The following is a 20135-nucleotide window of genomic DNA, read 5'->3' as shown; positions in this document are numbered from 1 at the left end:
AGGCTTACCAGTCCACCGAACCAGCAACACTCTCGGGGCTTGGCTTACCAGCCCATTAGAGTCAACACTCCAGGGGCTAGGCTTGCCAACCCACCAAATCGCAACACTCTCAGGGCTTAGTTTCCCAGCCCATTAGAGCTGACACTACTGGGGCCAGGCTTACCAGCCCCTCACGACCCTCTCTGGGGCCTGGCTGGCGAACCCACTGAGCTGACACTCTTGAAGCCCAGGCTGACCTGAAAAATCCACATCAGTTTTGGTGTCCGAATGTGGGGCTCGATGGAAGGTAAAAGTTACTGGAATAGACTTGTGGATCCATCACACTAGAGTGAAAGCCTAAAGTCCAGAAGAAGTTGCCTCAGCTGACACGGAAGAGCATACAGTATCGAACTAAAATCGTAAAAGATCAAGTGCCACTACTAACTGCCTATAAATTTCTTCCTTACAGTTATACCTATACTTAATGTCTTTGTTTTCATCTTGATTTGTACCATTAGACGTCTCTGTCAAGGACCCCTTAATCTTTAACATCCATGGGATTGTTTTCTTACCTAGAAGTCTCTCTCACAGGAACAAGCAAAATGCCTATTCTATCTTCCTGTTTTTAGTAGCATTAGTCCTAGCTTCTTGTAAACACCTTCTATTACATACATGACTCAACAAGGTAATTACTAAAACTTTGGATTGCTCATGGGGGAATGTGGAGAAACATGCGCATTATTAAATGAAACTTGCTGTTTCTGTATTAACACTTCCTCCCACGTAGAAAACACTTTACAGGTTATAAACAAATAAAATCATTGACTCTTTACAAGAACAGGCAGTTTCAGGACCCAGCTGGTTACAATCTTTTTTATCCTCTCTAGGCATTTCCAATATATGGCATGGGTCTTTCTCTTAATAGTTCCTTTTGTTTTGCTTATGTATATAGTTAACCTTTTTGTAAAGTTTGTTTCTTCGCACCTAGAGGTCATCAGATGGTGGTGCAGATGGAACACTGTATGGAAGCTTCTTTATATGAGGACCTTTAGATCACTCTCCAGAGGATCCCTACCTGCTGTCCCCATACAATGCCCATCCAGGATCAGCAGGAAGTAGATCAGCAGGAAGTAGCCAGACCGGTCATTGTCCTTACTCCCTAACAGCAGGTAGGGTTTCTACTCCAGAGAGGGGAAAGAGACAGGAGATAGCTAGAGAAAGGCTAGGCAGACAGACAGGTGGGTTCTCTAGTAACAACATAGCTCAGCATTGGTAAACAAGCTCTCTGCCAGCAGCTCAAGCTAGAGCTTAAGAACTCACTGCTGGGATGGAAAAGCAACCAATCAGCTCACCATTAGGCCCCTACCTCTTGCCAATTGGTCTTTAATACTGACCAATCAGAATAGCTACAGCTTACAGTTAGTGCTAGCCAATCGGCTTGGACTTAGGGCTATATAAGCACCAGATTTTGACTCCAGAGGCAGGCAATCATTTTGGGTCCCCTCCAACTGTGGATGCTTCTCTGTCCTCTCAATAAGTCTTTCTCACTTAAAAAAACAAACAAACAAACAAACAAAAAACATGGTGTGGTTTACCCTTTCTCCAAAAAAGAAGGTGGAATGGAAAAAAGAATGAAACCTTTAGCAGTTTCTACTCCTATTTAATAAAATTGACATGACCCAGAAAAACTGAACAGATTGAATCCAGCCTTAAACAGAATGGACACTGGTTGCAAATAACTTCTTATTCATACTGGTATATAAGAGCTGAAAATTGACCCTGATATATTGAGAGAACAAAAATAATAAACCCAGTCATGTAGCAAGTATCTGTTATGGGTAAGCACAGAGTTGAGTGTATGTATCACATTGAGAACTCTATAGTTTGGAGAGTTATTCAAAGTTTAAGATGTAATCATGATGTACAAAAAAAAAATCTTCTAAGTAGGAAGATTAGCTTTTGTAAAAGAAAACAAAATTTCATTTTGAATCATACATGCGGTACAATTTTCTATCTCTAAAGAGTTTTAGGACAGAGTTGATATCTTGATTCCTATCACCTCTGAAGAATCAGACATACAAGAAATGTCTTAGTTACTTTTAACAATTGACATATAAAATCCAGGGTATCTTATCCCAGTGTCATTTGCCAACAGCAATCATGATTTCTCTCTGCTTTCAATTCCATCCTGGGTCCTTTATCTGTCTATGTCTTACAGAATTTCCTGTAACTCACAATCAGAGGAAATAAAAAGGTACTTATTGGATACTTTTCTAAAAGGCAAAGTAGAAGATTCAAAGAAGTCCCTGTTCTGTAAAATCTTGGACTCTAATTTGACAGATAGACAAAAAGACATGACAAGGTAAGGGATATATAATAGATTAATAAAACAACATTTTAAAAGCTGTAAGTTTTACCCTTGTGTTTTAGCCTCAACAGTTAAGTGAAACTCTTGGCCACCTAATTCCTGCCTCCCTTTAGCATGCATCTTTTCCTCTTTTCTGCTATTCCTTTCAATTAGTGACAACTATTCTTGCTATAATTCTACTAACAGGCAAATAAATGATTAGGAAGAATGAAAGCATGTGTGAACATGATAACCTCCCTTTATTCTATCTGGGCAAACAGGTCACTTTCCACTTATCTCTCTCCAAGACTGCTATTTCCATACTACAAAATGTCATTTATGAAAATAGCTATGTAACATAACTTTTGACAAAGAAATAAATAGTAAATTCAAGTCTTTTGATTCATAATTATCCGTTTCTATTATTTCATTTATTAAAACTGTCTCCTATTTCTACTTATTGATAGCTATTCATATAGAGCAATTACCTTCACAAATTCCATAGCAAAGAGTTTTTTGTATTCCATCTCCATAAAAAAACTGCTGAAGATCAATTCATGAAGGACCTTACGGGCACCTATACATTATTTTGAGGTGGAGGGGAATGAAGGGAAATCACCAAAGCAAAAAACAAAAGCAGCTATTAGAAGTGGCAGCATATTATAAAAATATTTCACATGCTAAGAGACCTCAAGGACTCAAATATGAATAGCATTTACTGCATTAATATTTAATAGCTAGAATTTAATATATATATAAAACCTTTTTTTCTCATTTTGCACCCCTCCCACTACTTTATCTTACACTTTATTTTATCCTCTCCCAACCTTTTTATTCTTTTTTCACTTTATTTCACTCAAAACTATTCTTACTCTGTACTTTTCCTTCTCCATATCTTTAGCCCTCCTCTTGATTTTTACTTTTTGCTCTTCATTTAGATTTTTAAAATGAAAACATAGCTTTAATTACGACACTATTTTTTTTTTTTTTTTTGAGTCAGACTCTCACTGTCTCCCAAGCTGGAGTGCAGTGGCATGCTCATGGCCACCCCAGCATCAACCTGTTGGGCTCAGACGAGTCTTCTGCCTCACCCTTTCAAGTAGCCAGAACTACAGGTGCATGCTGCCACGCTCGGCTAATTTTTTGATATATTGTAGAGACAAAGTCTCACCAAGTTGCCCAGGTTGGCCTCGAACCTTTGCACTCAGGCCATCATCTTGCCTCGGCCTCCCAAAGTGCTGAGATTACAGGCTTGAGCCACTGTGCCCTGCCTAATAATGGCACTATTATATGAATATACATATAAAACTCTTTTGGACTGGCCCTGACTAAATGAAAAGATACTGTAATTAAAAAGCAACATCCCTAGGTTTTAACATAGAATACATATTGATTGGTTAAGCTTTATTTTCACATTCTCATCAGTCAAGATCACAGACTTAATAACTAATTTAATAAACAAAAGAGATTACAGCTCCACTTGAAAGTAATAATCCTTCTTTGCTTCCCAGCAAGCTGCATAAGCAAAGATCTGCTTACCTTTATAAAGTTTTGCATCCCAAAGCATTAACCTGCTTATGAGACAGGGATTCTCGGTGCCAGGTTCTTCTCTAAGGCATGCTTGGCAAAAGATCTGCCTAAAGTCACCTACAAACAAAAAAAGGCACATAATTCTAACTCTTATAATAATGTTTCTCCTAAAAGTAAATTTCTTATAATATGTGAAAAGACTAAAAGTAATCATCCCAAACTGATGTTAAGAATAATTTTGTGAACATCAAAGACCCAAAAGCCAATAAAAGATAGGTTTGACGTTAAGTATTTGAAACAATATCCTGTAACATTATTCATTTAAATTGCAATCCTGAAAATTATTCACAATGTATAAACCCCTCAAAATAAAGCTTATTTCCTATTCAATTATGTTTTAAAATTTGTAGCTATGAAAACACAGTATTTTATCAGAAATAAGAAAAACAGGCTATATGCTTACTTGAATAGCTCATAATTTTATTCATCCAGGAGCCAAGACGTAAAGCAAATTTCTGATGAGCCATAACCTCAGAGTGTAATACTTCTACATGAAGTGGATGTTGAGAGACATTTTCTGAATGACTCTACAAATGAAGGGAACATTTAAAAAAAAACCAAAAAACCAGGTTTAAATTTTGTTTTTAGCTAAGCAATCTATCCTTCAACAAAAAAGAAATCAAATAGCCCTGCTATTATAGTTTCAAATCTCTGCATCTAAGTGCCCCAATTCTATCATAACTACAGGTGTCAAACCACTTCAACAATGTGATCACTCTAATTGTTCTACTTGAGCTCTTGTAATATACCATTCCTCTGAAAATTCTCTTTTTGTCCTTAATTCAGAAAGTTACCTTTATATCTTCCTTTGCTTCCTGGCAAGCAGCATAAGCACCTGCTTTAACAGCCCGACGACCCTAATTATAGATAAAAATGAGAATTAGGTAGTAGAATGATAACTCTAATCACTAAGTAATATATAACCCAAAGACCTAATAAAGTCTCAATTATTAATCACCTGTTGACTGTTTTAAGATTTCAGGACAATACCTAGAAGACAAACATAAATGTTTAACAGTTTTATGAAGTATCAGACCTTTCAATAGTTCTAGGAGAGAAGTTCTATAATTCAGGATGCTAGTTTCTTGTCAGGCAAGAATGCTAGTTCTTAACTTATTATAAGTGAACTCTCTATATCAGACAATGACTCAAGTTTCCTAAACTCCTGCTCTATGTTTTATTTAACTTTCTTTCTTTTTTTGAGTAGGAGTCTCACTCTGTCACCCAGGCTGGAGTGCAGTGGCAAACTCATGGATACCGCAGCCTTGACCTGTTAGGCTCAGGCGATCCTTCCGCCTCAGCCTTCCAAATAGCTGGAACTACAGGCAAGCGCCACCATGACCAGCTAATTGTTTGATTTATTGTAGAGATGAGGTCTCGCCAAGTTGCCCAGGCTGGTCTCCAACCCCTGGACTTCAGACAATCCTCTCACCTCCACCTTCCAAAGTGCTGGGATTACAGGCGTGAGCCACTATGCCTGGCTTAAATACTTTTCATGAATGAATGTTAAATACTTCTCATTAAGAGCTCCTCAATGTGTGTTCTTTGACATACGTGAGTCCATTAATGGGTTGGAAGTGTAACTGGGCTACTGCTTCCTTGATCCCTGAAGGCAGCCAAGCAAGGTCTATGTAGAACTTCCCTGTAGCTCATTCTTTTACCCACATGTAAGATTTATCATTTTCTATGTGTGTCACATGAAAAATGTCAAGGAGTGCTGTCTTTCTCACTTAACCTTTACAATGACCCTATGAAGAAACTATTATCCCCATTTTACAGATTTAAAAAACCAAAACATACAAAAGTTAAGTCATTTATCCCCATATCAGAAAGTTAATAAGTGGTAGATTCAGGGATGCATGACAACCAGTTCATTTCCAGAATCTGCACTTCTAACCATTCTGTAGTATACCCTCTTTAGGTCCTTAGTATGTAAGCATAAGAATTATCCAAATATATGTAGACTATTAATTATATCAGTAAAAGTGCCATTACAGAGGGAAAAAAATACGAAAAAGCCCGAGTCATAAGAGATTTTTCAAAAAAACAGATAAGACAATAATAGCATATACTCAAGCATTAATGAGCTTGTATACATGAGATTCTGGCAATCAATCAAAAACAGTGGACCTCAATAAAAATGGGGAAAGGCGACTCATCTCATATCCATTAGGATGGCTGCTATTAAAAAAAAAAAAATAAGTATTGACAAGGACATGGAGAAAGTAGAACCACTGTGCCCGACTGCAGGAAATATAAAATGGTGCAGCTGCTATGGAAATAATGCTGGTTCCTCAAAAAATGAGACACAGAATTCCCATATGATACAGCAATTCTATTTGTGGGTATGAATCCAAAAGAACTGAAAGCAAGGACTCAGATATTTGTACACTCATGTTCATAAGAGCATTATTCATAACAGCCAAAAGGTAGAAGCAACCCAAGAATACACTGACAGATGAACAGGTAAACAAAATGTGACGCGCGCACATGCGCGCGCGTGTACACACACACACACACACACACACACACACACACACACACACACACACACTATTCAGCCTTGAAAAAGAAGAAAATTCTATCATATGCTAACATGGATGAACTTAAGGACATTATGCCAAGTGAAATAAACCAGCCATATAATATTTGTCACAAAAAGATTAATATTGTATGATGTCACTTATATGAGATATCTAAAATAGTTAAGCTCTTATAAAGCAAAACTGGTAGTTGCTAGGGGCTGGAGGGAGAGAGAAAGGGGGAATTTGTTCAATGGATAGAAGCTTCAGTTTTGCAAGATGAAAAAGTTCTACAGGTCTATTGCACAACAATGTGTGTATAGTTAACACTACTGTACTATACACACAAAAAAAGGTTAAAATGTTACATTTCATGTTATGTGGATTTTACCACCATTAAAAAAAAAGTTTTAATGACAAAAAGGGGGGGGGTTGGGAAGACATTAGATCAATTAGAGGGAGGCAGTTTTGTCAAAATACATAAGTATTTCTTTCCCATACTTCCAATTCTGATTTATTAGGGCTGGCATATGTACTTTGGAAAAAAAATTATCAAGTGATTTGTAATAGATTTCCTTGATCCTCATACTATAGCTGAAAATAGAACTACAAGTATACATCTTTGGTTTGTAAAACAGACTAACAGCAACACAGTTTCATCTAGCCAAGGAGTACATTTTTTACCTTAATATGGTATACAACATTATGTCATGTCCTATTTTACCTTTTGAGAATCAAGACTAGGAAGAGAGAGGACAAAGATACTGGGAAACCCAAATCTTTCTATTCCATATCCAACAAAGCCTCGTCCCACACTTTCTCAAGCCAAATCTTCTACTGGGGAGTTTATCATACTGTTAAGTGTTTCCTCAGAGTCCTAAGATCATAGTAGCTCACAATAATACAAGAAAAATATATCTTGATATTTACCAAGATTTTATTTTAAAATTTGCAATACTGACTTTGTACACAAAACAGCAAAATGTGAACTGGGTAAGAACATCATTACATCTTTAAAGTTTCTTTGAATGCCTGTCTCTTTCATAAGAATGGCAGAGAATAACTATTTGAAGACAGATTCAATGTGACTCATCTTTGCACTTCCTCAAAGTGCTTTATAAATGTTTAGCAAACTGATTTACAGTATCACATTTTAATACAGTCTTTGACAAACTGGTATTTATCTGGAGGGAAGAAAACAATATGTTTAATGTCTCTATAAAGACAGCTTTACCAGTGCAAGCTTATCATCACAGGACAAACTGTTTAATAGAAGAAAACAAGAAATTACAGATTTCTTAAACTATTTGATGGGTTGCCATCTAAAGGCAAAATAAGATATTTTGGGGGGTGTTTTTATAGGAAATTCATCTGAAAATACATGGAGACAGATTTTAGCTAAACATAGGACAAAAATTTTCTAAGAATGGGAGTTGTCCAACAAGCAGTTAGAGAATCAAACTCTCCAAGTACTCAAGCACAAGGAAGAGGACCACAAGCCAAGGATATTGTGCTCTCAATGTAAAGATGGCTCATTTCAGTGCTTTTTCACTATTTCCTATCTTATATCTTGATAGTCACTTTATCACAAAAGTCCTACCAGAATAAAAACAAAAGAATCCATTTTTCCCTAAGAGGCATATTTAAAGATTATCTGTTAATGTCTCTGTAGTTATAGCCACCAAATGTTTTCTGAGACAGGGTATAAATATATAAATATATATTTATTTATATAAAGTGACTATCAAGATGTAAGCTAGGAAATATATTTATATATTTATGCATTTATTCATTCATTCATTTATGAGTCAGAGTCTCACTCTGTTGCCCCCGTTGGAGTACAGTAGCACGATCATGGCTACCACAGTCACAACTTCCTGGGCTCAGGTGATCCCTCTGCCTCAGCCTTTCAAGTAGCTGGGACAAGGTATGTGCCACTACACCTGGCCAATTTTTTTATTTACTGTAGAGACGAGTTCTCACCATGGAGCCCAGGCTAGTCTCAAACGCCTAGACTCAGGCAATCTTCTCACCTTGGCCTCCCAAAGTGCTGGGATTATAGGCATGCGTCACTGTGCCTAGCTACATATTTACTCTGTGGTACACCAGCCCATTCCTGGGAATATCTGTCCCCAAAACTCCAGGGACACATTAGAGAGGGAAGGGACTAAGAGTGGGGAGAAGGATGAAGGAGAAAAATGTGTTAAAAACAATGGAAGGGGTACACACAGACCAGTGATAAAAGTGTGCCCTTCTTTGCTGATGTTGATGTTGAAATGTGAAAATTCAACATCCCAAGGAGACTTTACGTTAGACAACTAGTACAGTAGTTGAAAAGTATTAGCCTGATTGACCTTTAAAGTTCCTTCTGCAACCTATAACTATAGTGTTGCAATACTAACACAGGTACTAACACCTGGCCTAACCTGGTATCATTTGGAAGAACCAAGTAATGTTTGCTAAATACCCCATTTTGTTTTCTTTTTCTTTTATTCTTTCTTCTATCTTCGTTCCTATTTCTATTTTTTCCTCTCTTTCTTCCTCTGACTGTTTCTCCTTTCTTGTTCTCTTCCTTTTCTTCTTACTTGCTAAATCTTCACCTTTCTTGTGTTTTTTCAGAACTGTCTTTCCTATCTCTCTTTTCCTCAATATTTAACTGTAAATAAACATAGCTTTCAACCATTCCTCCTCAAATCCATTCAGTCTCTTATGCGCTTTACCTCCTTGCATGTGATTTCATGGATCTACCAACCACAGAGTAGAAAAAAATTGTTTTGATACTTTAGACTTGTATTAAATTAAAAGTAATCTGGAAATACAGTCAACTTGAGACTAGTAACCTTTAACTAGTAACCTCCACTTATATGTCTAACCTACAAAGACATCCAAAACTTAAGAGAAGTTTATATACATCTACTTAAGACACGTTTATATACATCAAAAACTTAAGAGAAGACATAGCTCATGTTTATATATAGCTCTCTTTTCCCTTTGAGCAATGAGAAAATTATTTAATAGAAGAGAAATGTTGGAGAGGATACATGCTATTCAAAATGTGGCCTATGCATTGAAAGTATCAAAATCACTTGCAAACTTGTTAGAAATGAACAGCATACCCCACATCAAACCTACTATAATAACTCAGAACCTGCATTTTTACTAAGATCTATTCATGTGAAAATTAAAGTTTGGAAAGCACCATGCTAACCAGAATTTTCATGTACTTGGAATGGGTTATCTCGGTGTATCAAGATATTGACCCTTTTAAATTGTCCATACTTAAGTTTAGGTTTATGAAATAGGGATAACAACAGTATCTATCTCAAAGGGTTGACTTAAAGATGTAACAATTAAATAAGATATTACATGTAAAGTACACCATGTCTTGACATATGTAAGTACTTGTTAAATGTCACTTAATATTATTTGCTGTTCATATCCTTTTTTTCCACTTCATTTGCTCTTTCAATAATGTTCTGAAATCACATAAGATATACATAAGAAATAGAAAGTTAACCACCTATTCTAATTTTGTATTAAACCACCCATTTTTAAAAAATACATTAAAAAGGGAAAAAAATTTAAGTTACTAATGTCATGTCATGCTGCTTCTTCAACTAGATTAGATTCCTCTCAAGGGCAGGGATTGGGTTATTGTTCCTTTTATGTATTTGTATCACCTGAGGAACCCATTTTGCTTTGGATGGATGTCAAATAAAAGCTGAGCCACAGAATTAATATCATTCTAAAAATAATTTAAAGAAATCATATTAAGATCTCAGAAATGATCATAGTTCATGCATTCATTCATTCAATGAATCCTCTATGGGATCAGGCTAAAGCTAAACTGGCATTCTTACTTATGCTTTGCCAAATAAATTCAGTTACCTTCTAATTAGTTAAAATAAAAGAGGAAAGTTATAACTAGTTATGCAAAACTATGATACACACACACATACAAAATCAAAGTTCTGACCAATACACCTAGGATGTAAGAAATAAATAGAGAGGATGGTTGTACCTAACACAATCCTAAGGCACTTGGCAAAGGCTCAGTTAACACCTAATTGACAGGAAGCTAATGTAAGACAGAAGCACAGTTCAAAAGTAGACCACAAACCTCTTTGTCTATGGCAGTGGTATGCAACTGGGCCTCTGCGAGCTCACAGTCAAGAGCTCTTTGTAGGCTATATATGACATGGTCATATGAGTGGTGTTCATCATTGAAAAGGACACAATAGTATCTTTCATTTTTCTCCCTGTTTGAAAAAAAAAGATAAATATTCAGATACTGCAACAAATAAACAAATGAAAAAAATTGACGAAAATAATATACAACATTTGTACTGAAGCAGCACTGTGAAGTTTCCTACATGTGGGAAAGTAATACTGTAATATTAATACAGGATATGATTTTAAGTGGTATAATGCTGTGAATTTTTGGTTTTCTTTTTTTTTTTATTTTACAGAAACAGGATTTTGCTATGTTGTTCAGGCTGGTCTCAAACACCTGGCTTCAAGCAAGTCTCTCGCCTTGGCATCCCAAAAGTGTTGGAATTACAGGTGTTTTGTGAACCACCACACCCAGCAGTGCCATGGATTTTTTAAAACGCTGATCATTCAAACTATTTTATTTTCTATGTTTTTTGTTTTTTTTTTTTTGAGTTGGAGTCTCACTCTGTCACCCAGACTGGAGTGCAGTGGCTGCTCCCGGCCACCGCAGCCTCGACCTGCTCCGGCGATCCTTCGACCTCAGCCTTCCGAGTAGCTGGAATTACAGGCATGTGCTACCACACCCAGCTGATTTTTTGATTTACGGTAGAGATGAGGTCTCGCTGCCCAGGCGGGTCTCGAACCCACGGGCTCAGGCAATTCACTCACCTCAGCCTCCCAAAGGCGCAGGATTACAGGCTGAGCCACCGAGTCCGGCTAGACTGTATGTTTTTAGTAGCAATTTTAATTCACAGAGGAAGACATGCCTCACTCAAAAGGAAGCAAAGATAATTAGATTTCAAGGAAGCAAAGATAATCAGATTTTTATTTATTTGTTTTTATTTTTAATCATCTACTTTGACTTAATAGTAAATATATTTTCTCATCCTTATGATTTTTAAAATTTTTATTTTAAAGAGTGGGGTACAGATTTTATTAACATTTAGAAAAAAGGATACATATTCAGATACTGCATATTCAATTTATTTTTGTTTTTACCTTCTATTTATTTTAAGTAATACTGGCATTACAACACATTTTTTAAAAAGTGGTACAGCACGAACCTAAAGTGCCAGCACTCCCATATGGGCAGTAGGACCTCAGATAGGTCACCTAATCTTTTAATTTTGCTGAGATGACAGTGCTCTTTCATCTTTATTTTTAAAAATTTTTTTAGCCTACAGCACCCGGTATTCCCAGGCAGTCTTCCATTCAAGTACTAACCAGGGCCGACCCTGCTTAGCTTCTGAGATCAGACAAGATCGGGCGCATTCAGGGTGGTATGGCCGTAGATGCTCTTTCACCTTTAAAAAAGCATAACATCTACATTTAAGAGTGGGATGGGGATCTCATAAAATATGTAAAAACAGTTGCCATGGGCTATATGTATATTATCAGTTTTAAGTAGTTTATAATATGCTTTTATGATTCACTCAATCCTCATAACTCTAAGAGGTAGATTTTCTCATCACTACAAAAAAAAAAAATTATAAAATTAGCCAGGCATGGTGGTGTGTACCTGTAGTCCCAACTGCTCAAGAGGCTGAGGCAGAAGGATCGCCTGAGCCCAGGAGGTCAAGGCTGTGGTGACCTGTGATCATATATACCCCAGCCTGGGAGACAGAGTGAGACCCTGACTAAAAAAAAAATTTATTCATGATCACAATGCCAATAAGCACTGAGAGGGTCTAGAACTCAGATCTGTGAATCTGAAGACCAGTCATACCAACATACACAATGACACTCAAGCAACTCTCCTTTTTTGGCAGGCAGATGACTCATATTATGTTTACCAAATACAATGTTTCTTAAAGGGTTTAACTGACATTATCACCTATTTGAAATTAAAATATTTATGGAACAATTTCTCATGACCTTTGTTTCCGCAAACAGTTTACAGTCCAAAGAGAGTCCAAATAATATGTTTAATACCTTTATAAATTAAAATTCCTTACTTCTCTCTCCTTTTAAAAACAAAACAAAAGCACCCAACAAACTCAAAGAAATGACTGTATTTAGATTTAGGTTACAAGTTTGTGAAAATCCTAATATTACCCAGGTAGAAAAATTCCCACAAGATACAAACTGTATCTTCATATCAGGTTCAGACGTCCTTTCTGCATTTGTAAGTTAAGAGCAAATTTACTGTCACCAAAAGACTTATGACTATCAGAAAATTCTGGGTATTAGTTTAAAAATGTTAATTTCAGGCTAGGCTTGGTGACTCAGCCTGTAATCCCAGCACTTTGGGAGGCCGAGGTGAGTGGATTGTCTGAGCCTGTGGGTTTGAGACCCGCCTGGGCAACTTGGCGAGACCTCATCTCTACAATAAATTAAAAAAAAAAATCAGTCGGGCTACTCGGAAAGCAGAGGTAGAAGGATCACCAGAGCCCAGCGGGTTGAGGCTGTGATGGCCGGGAGCATGCCCCTGCACTCCTGTCTGGGCAATGGAGTGAGACTCCAACTCAAAAAAAAAAAAAATGGTAATTTCAATATAATTCTCTACAATTTGAATAATCCCAGAATACAAGAGCACTGGAAAAAGGCTATTTCCTCATTCTCATCAAATTTTTCTTTGTCAGGAAAAGAGCTAAAAACCTGGGCTAAAGGGAGCTATACCATTCCAAAGTCCCTAACTTTGTTCACAAACCTCTTGGAGAAACTGGAGGTTGGTCCAGGTCAGGATCAAACTGGGCAATTTACTTATCTATTAGGATAAGAGACTATTAGTTCCTTATAAATCACTTAAATTAAGATCTCTAATATATTAATTTCTCCTAAAAATGCACACCTCTCATATAAATGGACATTTAAAAAATAATCTGAAGGGATAATTCTCTTTAAAAAAATTCTCATTTTTTCATAATGATAATAAATTAAGCAGTAAACTACAACAAAAACACTTATCCAACACTTATTTTGCAATATAAATAACCATCACTAAAACTTGTCCTTTTTGACAATTTTCCCCACCTTATCTGAAGTTCAGGAGGCAGTTCTTTCTCCTCTTCCCATATAGTCATTTCTACAATGTATTTTATCACTGAAGGGAATATTTTCCTGGCTTGGGCAATTACTTCTTCATTCAATGCACAATGTGAATTCTGTTTAAAAAAAAAAAAAAAAAAAGCAAAGAAAAACATACTACCCAGGGTTGTATACAAGTAAATGGATGAGGATGGTAACGTTATTAAATTAAATAATCACTTTAGTGAGTCCATTACAACATTCTCCAGGAATGAATTCAAGTTGAGCTCAAGAGGGTTGCTATTCACATCAGTTTAGCTTAACTCCTTGTGGCCAAGTTGGTGCTACAGATGACATAAAGGAAAAGAGGCAGAACCATGGAGTCCCTATTAACAACACTCTTCCTTATGAAGGTTCTTCTCTGCCTTTCTGAGTAGTCTAATTATGATAATTTCATACAACAATTGGCTATCCCTTATAGCTTACAAAAACTTTTCTCATAATTTATTTCCACAGATCCTCATGACTACGCTGTAAGAAAGCAGAACGGTGTAAACAAAATGGAACCCAGCCAGTCACAAAAGGACAAATACTGTATGATTCTGACCATATGAAGTATCTAAAATACTCACAATCAGAGAAACAGAAGATAGAATGATGGTTGCCAAGGAAGGGCTAGGAGGAGAGGAAATTATTGTTTAGTGCAGGGGTCCCCAACTCCCAGACCATGGGCCAGTACCAGTCTGTGGCCTTTTAGGAACAGGTCACACAGCAAGAGGTAAGCGGTCACAGGAGCAAAAAAGCTTCATCTTTATTTACAGTCACATTCCATCACTTGCATTACAGCCTGAGCTCTGCCTCCTGTCAGATCAGCACTGAAAAGCCTGCTTCCATTTCTAACATCCTTTCTTTGTAGTGACAGCAACCAAATGAGATTACAAAGTAGGCTGGACATAAGCAACACACTTTGGGGGACCATCCAGTTACAGGAAAACAAGCTCAGGGCTCCCATTGATTTTGCATTATGGTGAGCTGTATAATTATTTCATTATATATTACAATGTAATAATAATAGAAATAAAGTGCACAATAAATGTAATGTGCTTAAATTATCCTGAAACCATCCCACCCCAACCTCAGTCTGTGGAAAAACCGTCTTCCACAAAACTGGTACCTGATGTCAAAATGGTTGAGGACTGCTAGTTTAGTGGGTACAGAAGTTTCAGTGTTACAAGATGAAAAAGTTCAAGATCTGTTATACAACAATGTGAATACACTAAACACTTTTGAACGGTATTATTTAAAATGGTTAAGATGGCTGGGCACAATGGTTCATGCCTGTAATCCCAGCACTTTGGAGACTGAGGCGAGAGGATTGCCTGAGCCCACAGGTTCAAGATCAGTGGGCAGTATGGCAAGACCTTGTCTCTACAGTAAATTAAAAAATTAGGTGGGCGTGGTGGCGCATGCCTGTAGTTCCAGCTATTTGGAAGGCTAAGTGGAACTGCGCATGCCTGAGTCCAGCAGTTCAAGGTTGCAGTAGTTGTGAGTGTGCTACTGCACTCCAGCCTGGGTGAAAGAGTGAGACCTCTTACTCAAAAAAATGAAATGAAATGAAATGGTTAAGATGGTAAATTTAATATTAGGTATTCTTTAACACACACACAAAGGATAAGGAACCCATTCAAGATCAAAAAACTATAAGTAGCAAAAGCAAGACGAAAATCTGGGTCTTCTCTCTCTCTCTCTCTCTCTCTCTCTCTCTCTCACACACACACACACACACACACACACACACACAATGTTCTTTTCATTATAAAACATTAATAAAAAGCTTGTTCAAACCAATAGGTTATAAAATGCATTTGAGTAATCTGTATCATAAGCAATTAGAGAATGCAAACCAAAACCACAATGAAATACCACCGAACATTTGGGTGGCTCTAATAAAAAACACAGATAATAACAAGTACTGGCCAGCAAGTGAAGAAATTATAACCCCTATACAGAAATGGCAGAAATGTAGAACAGTGTAGCCACTCTGGAAAATATTCTAGCAGTTGCTTAAAATGTTAAACATAGCTACCATATGAAACAGTAATTTCATTTCTAGGTGTATACTCAAGAAGAATAAAAACATGTTCACACAAAAATTTATACACAAATGTTCATAGCAGCATTATTCACAATAGCCAAAAAGTGAAAACAAATCAAATGTTCATCAAATGATACATGTATAAACAAAATGTGGTCTATCAATACAACAGAATATTATTTGGTCATAAAAAGAAATGAAGTACATGCCACAACCTGACTAAACCTTGAAAACATTATGTTAAGTGAAAGAAGTCAATCAAAAAAGACCACATATTATATGATTCCTTTTTTTATAAAACAACTATAATAGGTAAACTTATTCAGATAGAAAATAGATTAGTGGTTGCCTAAGGCTGAGGAATTCAGGAGAAATGAAGAGTGACTTCTGGATGCAGGGTTTCTTTTTTGTGATGATGAAAATGTTCTATAGTCGATTGTGGTAATGGTTGCAAAACTGTGAATAAACTTAAAAGAAACTATTGAATTGTATGTTTTCAATGGTGAATTTTTTTTTTTTTTTTTTAAGTTGGAGTCTCACTCTGTCACCCAGACTGGAGTGCAGTGGGCGCTCCCAGCCACCGCAGCCTCGACCTGCTGGGCTCCGGCGATCCTTCCGCCTCAGCCTTCCAAGTAGCCGGAATTACAGTCATGCGCTACCACGCCCGGCTGATTTTTTGATTTATTGTAGAGATGAGGTCTCGCTGCCCAGGTGGGTCTCGAACCCGCGGGCTCAGGCAATCCACTCACCTCAGCCTCCCAAAGGCACGGGATTACAGGCTGAGCCACCGAGCGCCGCTAATGGGGAATTTTTTATGTGTGCAAATTACATCTCAATAAGCTGTTTTTTAAAAAGGAAGAAAACAGGGAAAAAAACCCCAAACAGTTGACTCTTGAACAACATGGATTAAATTGCATGGGTTCACTTATATGCAGACTTTTAAAAATAAATTAACTGGAAAATTTTTTAGAAATTTGCAATAATTTGAGAAAACTTGCAGATAATCTGTGTAGCCTAGAAATACAAAAAGAAAAACTTAGGTATGTCATGAATTCATAAAATATATGAAGACACAAGTTCATTTTATCATTTACTACCATAAGATACATATAAATCTTTTTTAAAAAGTTAAACTTTATCAAAACATGCATACAAACTCATGGTGCCATTCACAATCTGGAGAAATATAAACATATGTAATGATGCAGTATTAAACCATAACTGTATAAAACTACTGGCGCTGCATACTGTACCAGTGAAATACAAATATTTATTTTTTTGAGTCAGAGTCTCATTCTGTCTCCCAGGATGGAGTGCAGTGGCACAATTATGGCTACTATAGCCTTGACATGCTGGGATCAGGTGATCACTCCACCCCCCCTCCTGAGTAGCTGTGACTACAGATGCGTGTCAACATGCTCAGCTAATTTTTTTTTTTATTGTAGCGATGAGGTCTCACCATGTTGCCCAGGCTAGTCTTGAACTCCTGAGTTCAGGCAATCCTCACCCCCTTGCCCTCCCAAACTGCTGGGATTACAAGCATGAGCCACCACACCCAGCTAGGATTAATAATTTCATAGCCACCTCTAGTTGCTATTGTGGTGAAATCAAGTGTTGTAATCACTTTAAATGATGTCTGATGTTAATCATCTCCCAGTAAGCAGTCTGTTTTTCCAATAAATTGCATATTGCCATAAAAAGTGGGCCAGGCATAGTGGCTTACACTTGTAATCCCAGCACTTTGGGAGGCCAAAGCAGGAGAATTACTTGAGGCTGGGAGTTTGAGATCAGCCTGGGCAACATAGCAAGACCTCATCTCTACAAAAAAAAAGAAAAAATTAGCCAGGCACTGGGGCGGAGGGTGGGTTGGGGTGGGGCGCACCTGTATTCTTAGCTACTCAGGATGCTGAGGCAGGAGGACTGCCTGAGCCAAAGAGCTCAAGGCTGCGTTGAGCTATGATTGAGTCACTACATTCCAGCCTGGTCAAGAGGAAAACTGTGTCTCAAAAAAAAAGTGATCTCTTGCAGAGATCATGTATTTTTCATGATATTTAGTACAATACCATAAACCTTGAATAACACTAAGGGACCCACACAAAAGGCCACTAGTGATGATGGAAGTACTCCCAAGAAGCAGAGACAAGTCAAGACATTACAAGAAAAAGTTTAATTGCTTGATATATATTGTAGATTGAGGTCTGCAGCTGCAGTTACCCACCCTTTCAAGATAGATAAATCCAGTGTAAGGACCATTGTAAAAAAAAAAAAAGAAAAGGACATTTGTGAAGTCCTTGTTGCAGCATGGGGGCAAGAACATTCTTGCACTTTTTAATCTTGTATTGAAAAGGCAGTAGGATTGCTATGAGAAAGGCATACCTATAGACTCTAATATGATTTGAGAAAAAGTGAAGTCATTATGTGACAACTTGAAGCAAAAGGAAGGTGAAGAATCTAAAGTTGGGGAACTTAAAGCCAGCCAAGAAGAGTTTATAATTTTAGAAAGAGTTTTGGCTTTTAAAAGTCAAGACATAAACCGGGCTCGGTGGCTCAGCTTGTAATCCCGCGCCTTTGGGAGGCTGAGGTGAGTGAATTGTCTGAGCCCGCGAGTTCGAGACCTGCCTGGGCAGCGAGACCTCATCTCTACAATAAATCAAAAAATTAGCCAGGCATGGTAGTGCGTGCCTGTAGTTCCAGCTACTCGGAAGACTGAGGCGGAAGGATCGCCGGAGCCCAGCAGGTCGAGGTTGTGGTGGCCGTGAGTGTGTCACTGCACTCCAGCCTGGGCAACAGAGTGAGACTCTGACCAAAAAAAAAAAAGAGAGAGAGATCAGGATCTTAGAAAAATTAAAGAGCTAATAGACACTATACTAGAGGAATTAACAGAAGATGTCTTGATGGAGATGAGTGCTTCCAAACCAGTGTCAGATGATGAGAAAGAAGGCATAAAAAAAACATTGCCAGGAAACAAACTGACATTAGACAATCTGGCAGAAGGGTTCCAATTATTCAAGACTGCTTTTGACTTCTTTTACAACATGGACTCTGCTACAGTGCAGGCACTGAAACAAAAGTAAAGGGTGGAAGAAAGACTGGTACCATATAGAAACATTTTTAGAGACATGAGAAAACCAGAAATTATCACGTATTTTCATAAAGTTACACTGAGTGTGCCTACCTCTCCTACTTCCCCTTCCATTTCTTCCTTCTTTGCCATCCCAAAATAGGAAGACCAACCTCTCAGCTTCCTCCTTCTCCATAGCCTAACTCAACATGAAGATGACAAGGATGAAGACCTTTATAATGATCCACTTCCACTTAATGAATAGTAAATACATTTTCTTCTTCCTTTTTTTTTTTGACTAAGGGTCTCACTCTGCTGCCCAAGTTGGAGTGCAGAGGCAAGATCACAGCTCACCACAGCCACAACCTCCTGGGCTCAGACAATCTTCCCATCTTACCCTCCCAAGTAGCTGGGACTACAGAAACGTGCTACCATACCAGGCTAATTTTTTACTTTTTGTAGAGATGAGGTCTCAATATGTTGCCCAGGCTGGTCTCAAACACCTTAGCTCAAGTGATCCTCCTGCCTCAGCCTCCCAAAGTGCTGGGTTTACCAGTGTGAGGAACTTTGCCCGGCATCATTTTCTTAACACTTTCTTTCCTATAGCTTTCTTTATTGTAAGAATACAGCATATAACATAACTCATTTGTATTAACCAACTTTATGTTATCAGAACTCCTGGTCAAGAGTAGGCTAATAAGCTGGGCTCGGTGGCTCAGCCTGTAATCCCAGCGCTTTGGGAGGCTGAGGTGAGTGGATTGCCTGAGTCCGTGGGTTCGAGACCCACCTGGGCAACTTGGCTAGACCTCATCTCTACAATAAGTCAAAAATTAGCCAGGCATGGTAGCGCGTGCCTGTAGTTCCAGCTACTTGGAAGGCTGTGGCGGAAGGATTGCTGGAGCCCAGCAGGTCGAGGCTGCAGTGGCCGAGAGCAGCCACTGCACTCCAGTCTGGGTGACAGAGTGAGACTCAAACTCAAAAAAAAAGAGCAGGCTAATCAGTAGTTAAATTTTGGGAACGTCAAAAGTTATCTGCAGATTTTCTACTGCTTGAGGTTTAGCACACCTAAACTCCACATTGTTCAAGGTTCAACTGTATACAATAGTTTTTGAAGGAAAAAAAAAATCATAGCCAGGTGTGCTGGCATGAGTCTGTAGTTCCAGCTACTGGGAAGGCTGAGGGGAAGGATCGCCTAAGCTCAGTAGGTAGAGGCTGCAGTGGTCGTGAATGTGCCACTGCACTCTAGCCTGGGAGACAAGAGTGAGACTCCGACTCAAAAAAAAAAAAAGAAAAATCAGTAGAAATTCAGTATAAGGCTTTCAATATTAAAATTTTTTTTTTTTTTTTGAGTCGGAGTCTCAC

At 37.8% G+C, this 20135-nt stretch overlaps 1 protein-coding gene across 1 annotated transcript in view; it reads right to left on the bottom strand.

The window, feature by feature from the left end:
- The window catches only part of UBR1 (ubiquitin protein ligase E3 component n-recognin 1), a 144870-nt gene that overhangs the window by 83751 nt on the left and 40984 nt on the right, over positions 1-20135 (bottom strand). The window contains exons 5-10 of the mRNA XM_008069944.1: positions 13624-13754; positions 10559-10697; positions 4711-4773; positions 4320-4443; positions 3866-3973; positions 2815-2903 (exon numbers count right to left, since the gene is read on the bottom strand). Coding sequence (XP_008068135.1) covers positions 2815-2903; positions 3866-3973; positions 4320-4443; positions 4711-4773; positions 10559-10697; positions 13624-13754 — 654 coding nt within the window. The remainder of the gene's footprint in view (positions 1-2814; positions 2904-3865; positions 3974-4319; positions 4444-4710; positions 4774-10558; positions 10698-13623; positions 13755-20135) is intronic.

The sequence above is a fragment of the Carlito syrichta genome, unplaced genomic scaffold, assembly GCF_000164805.1.
Source record: "Carlito syrichta isolate Samal-C Ts95f unplaced genomic scaffold, Tarsius_syrichta-2.0.1 Scaffold312570, whole genome shotgun sequence".
Lineage (NCBI taxonomy): Eukaryota > Metazoa > Chordata > Mammalia > Primates > Tarsiidae > Carlito > Carlito syrichta.
The sequence above is the reverse complement of the archived record's forward strand: the minus strand, read 5'-3'. Positions and strand labels throughout refer to the sequence as shown.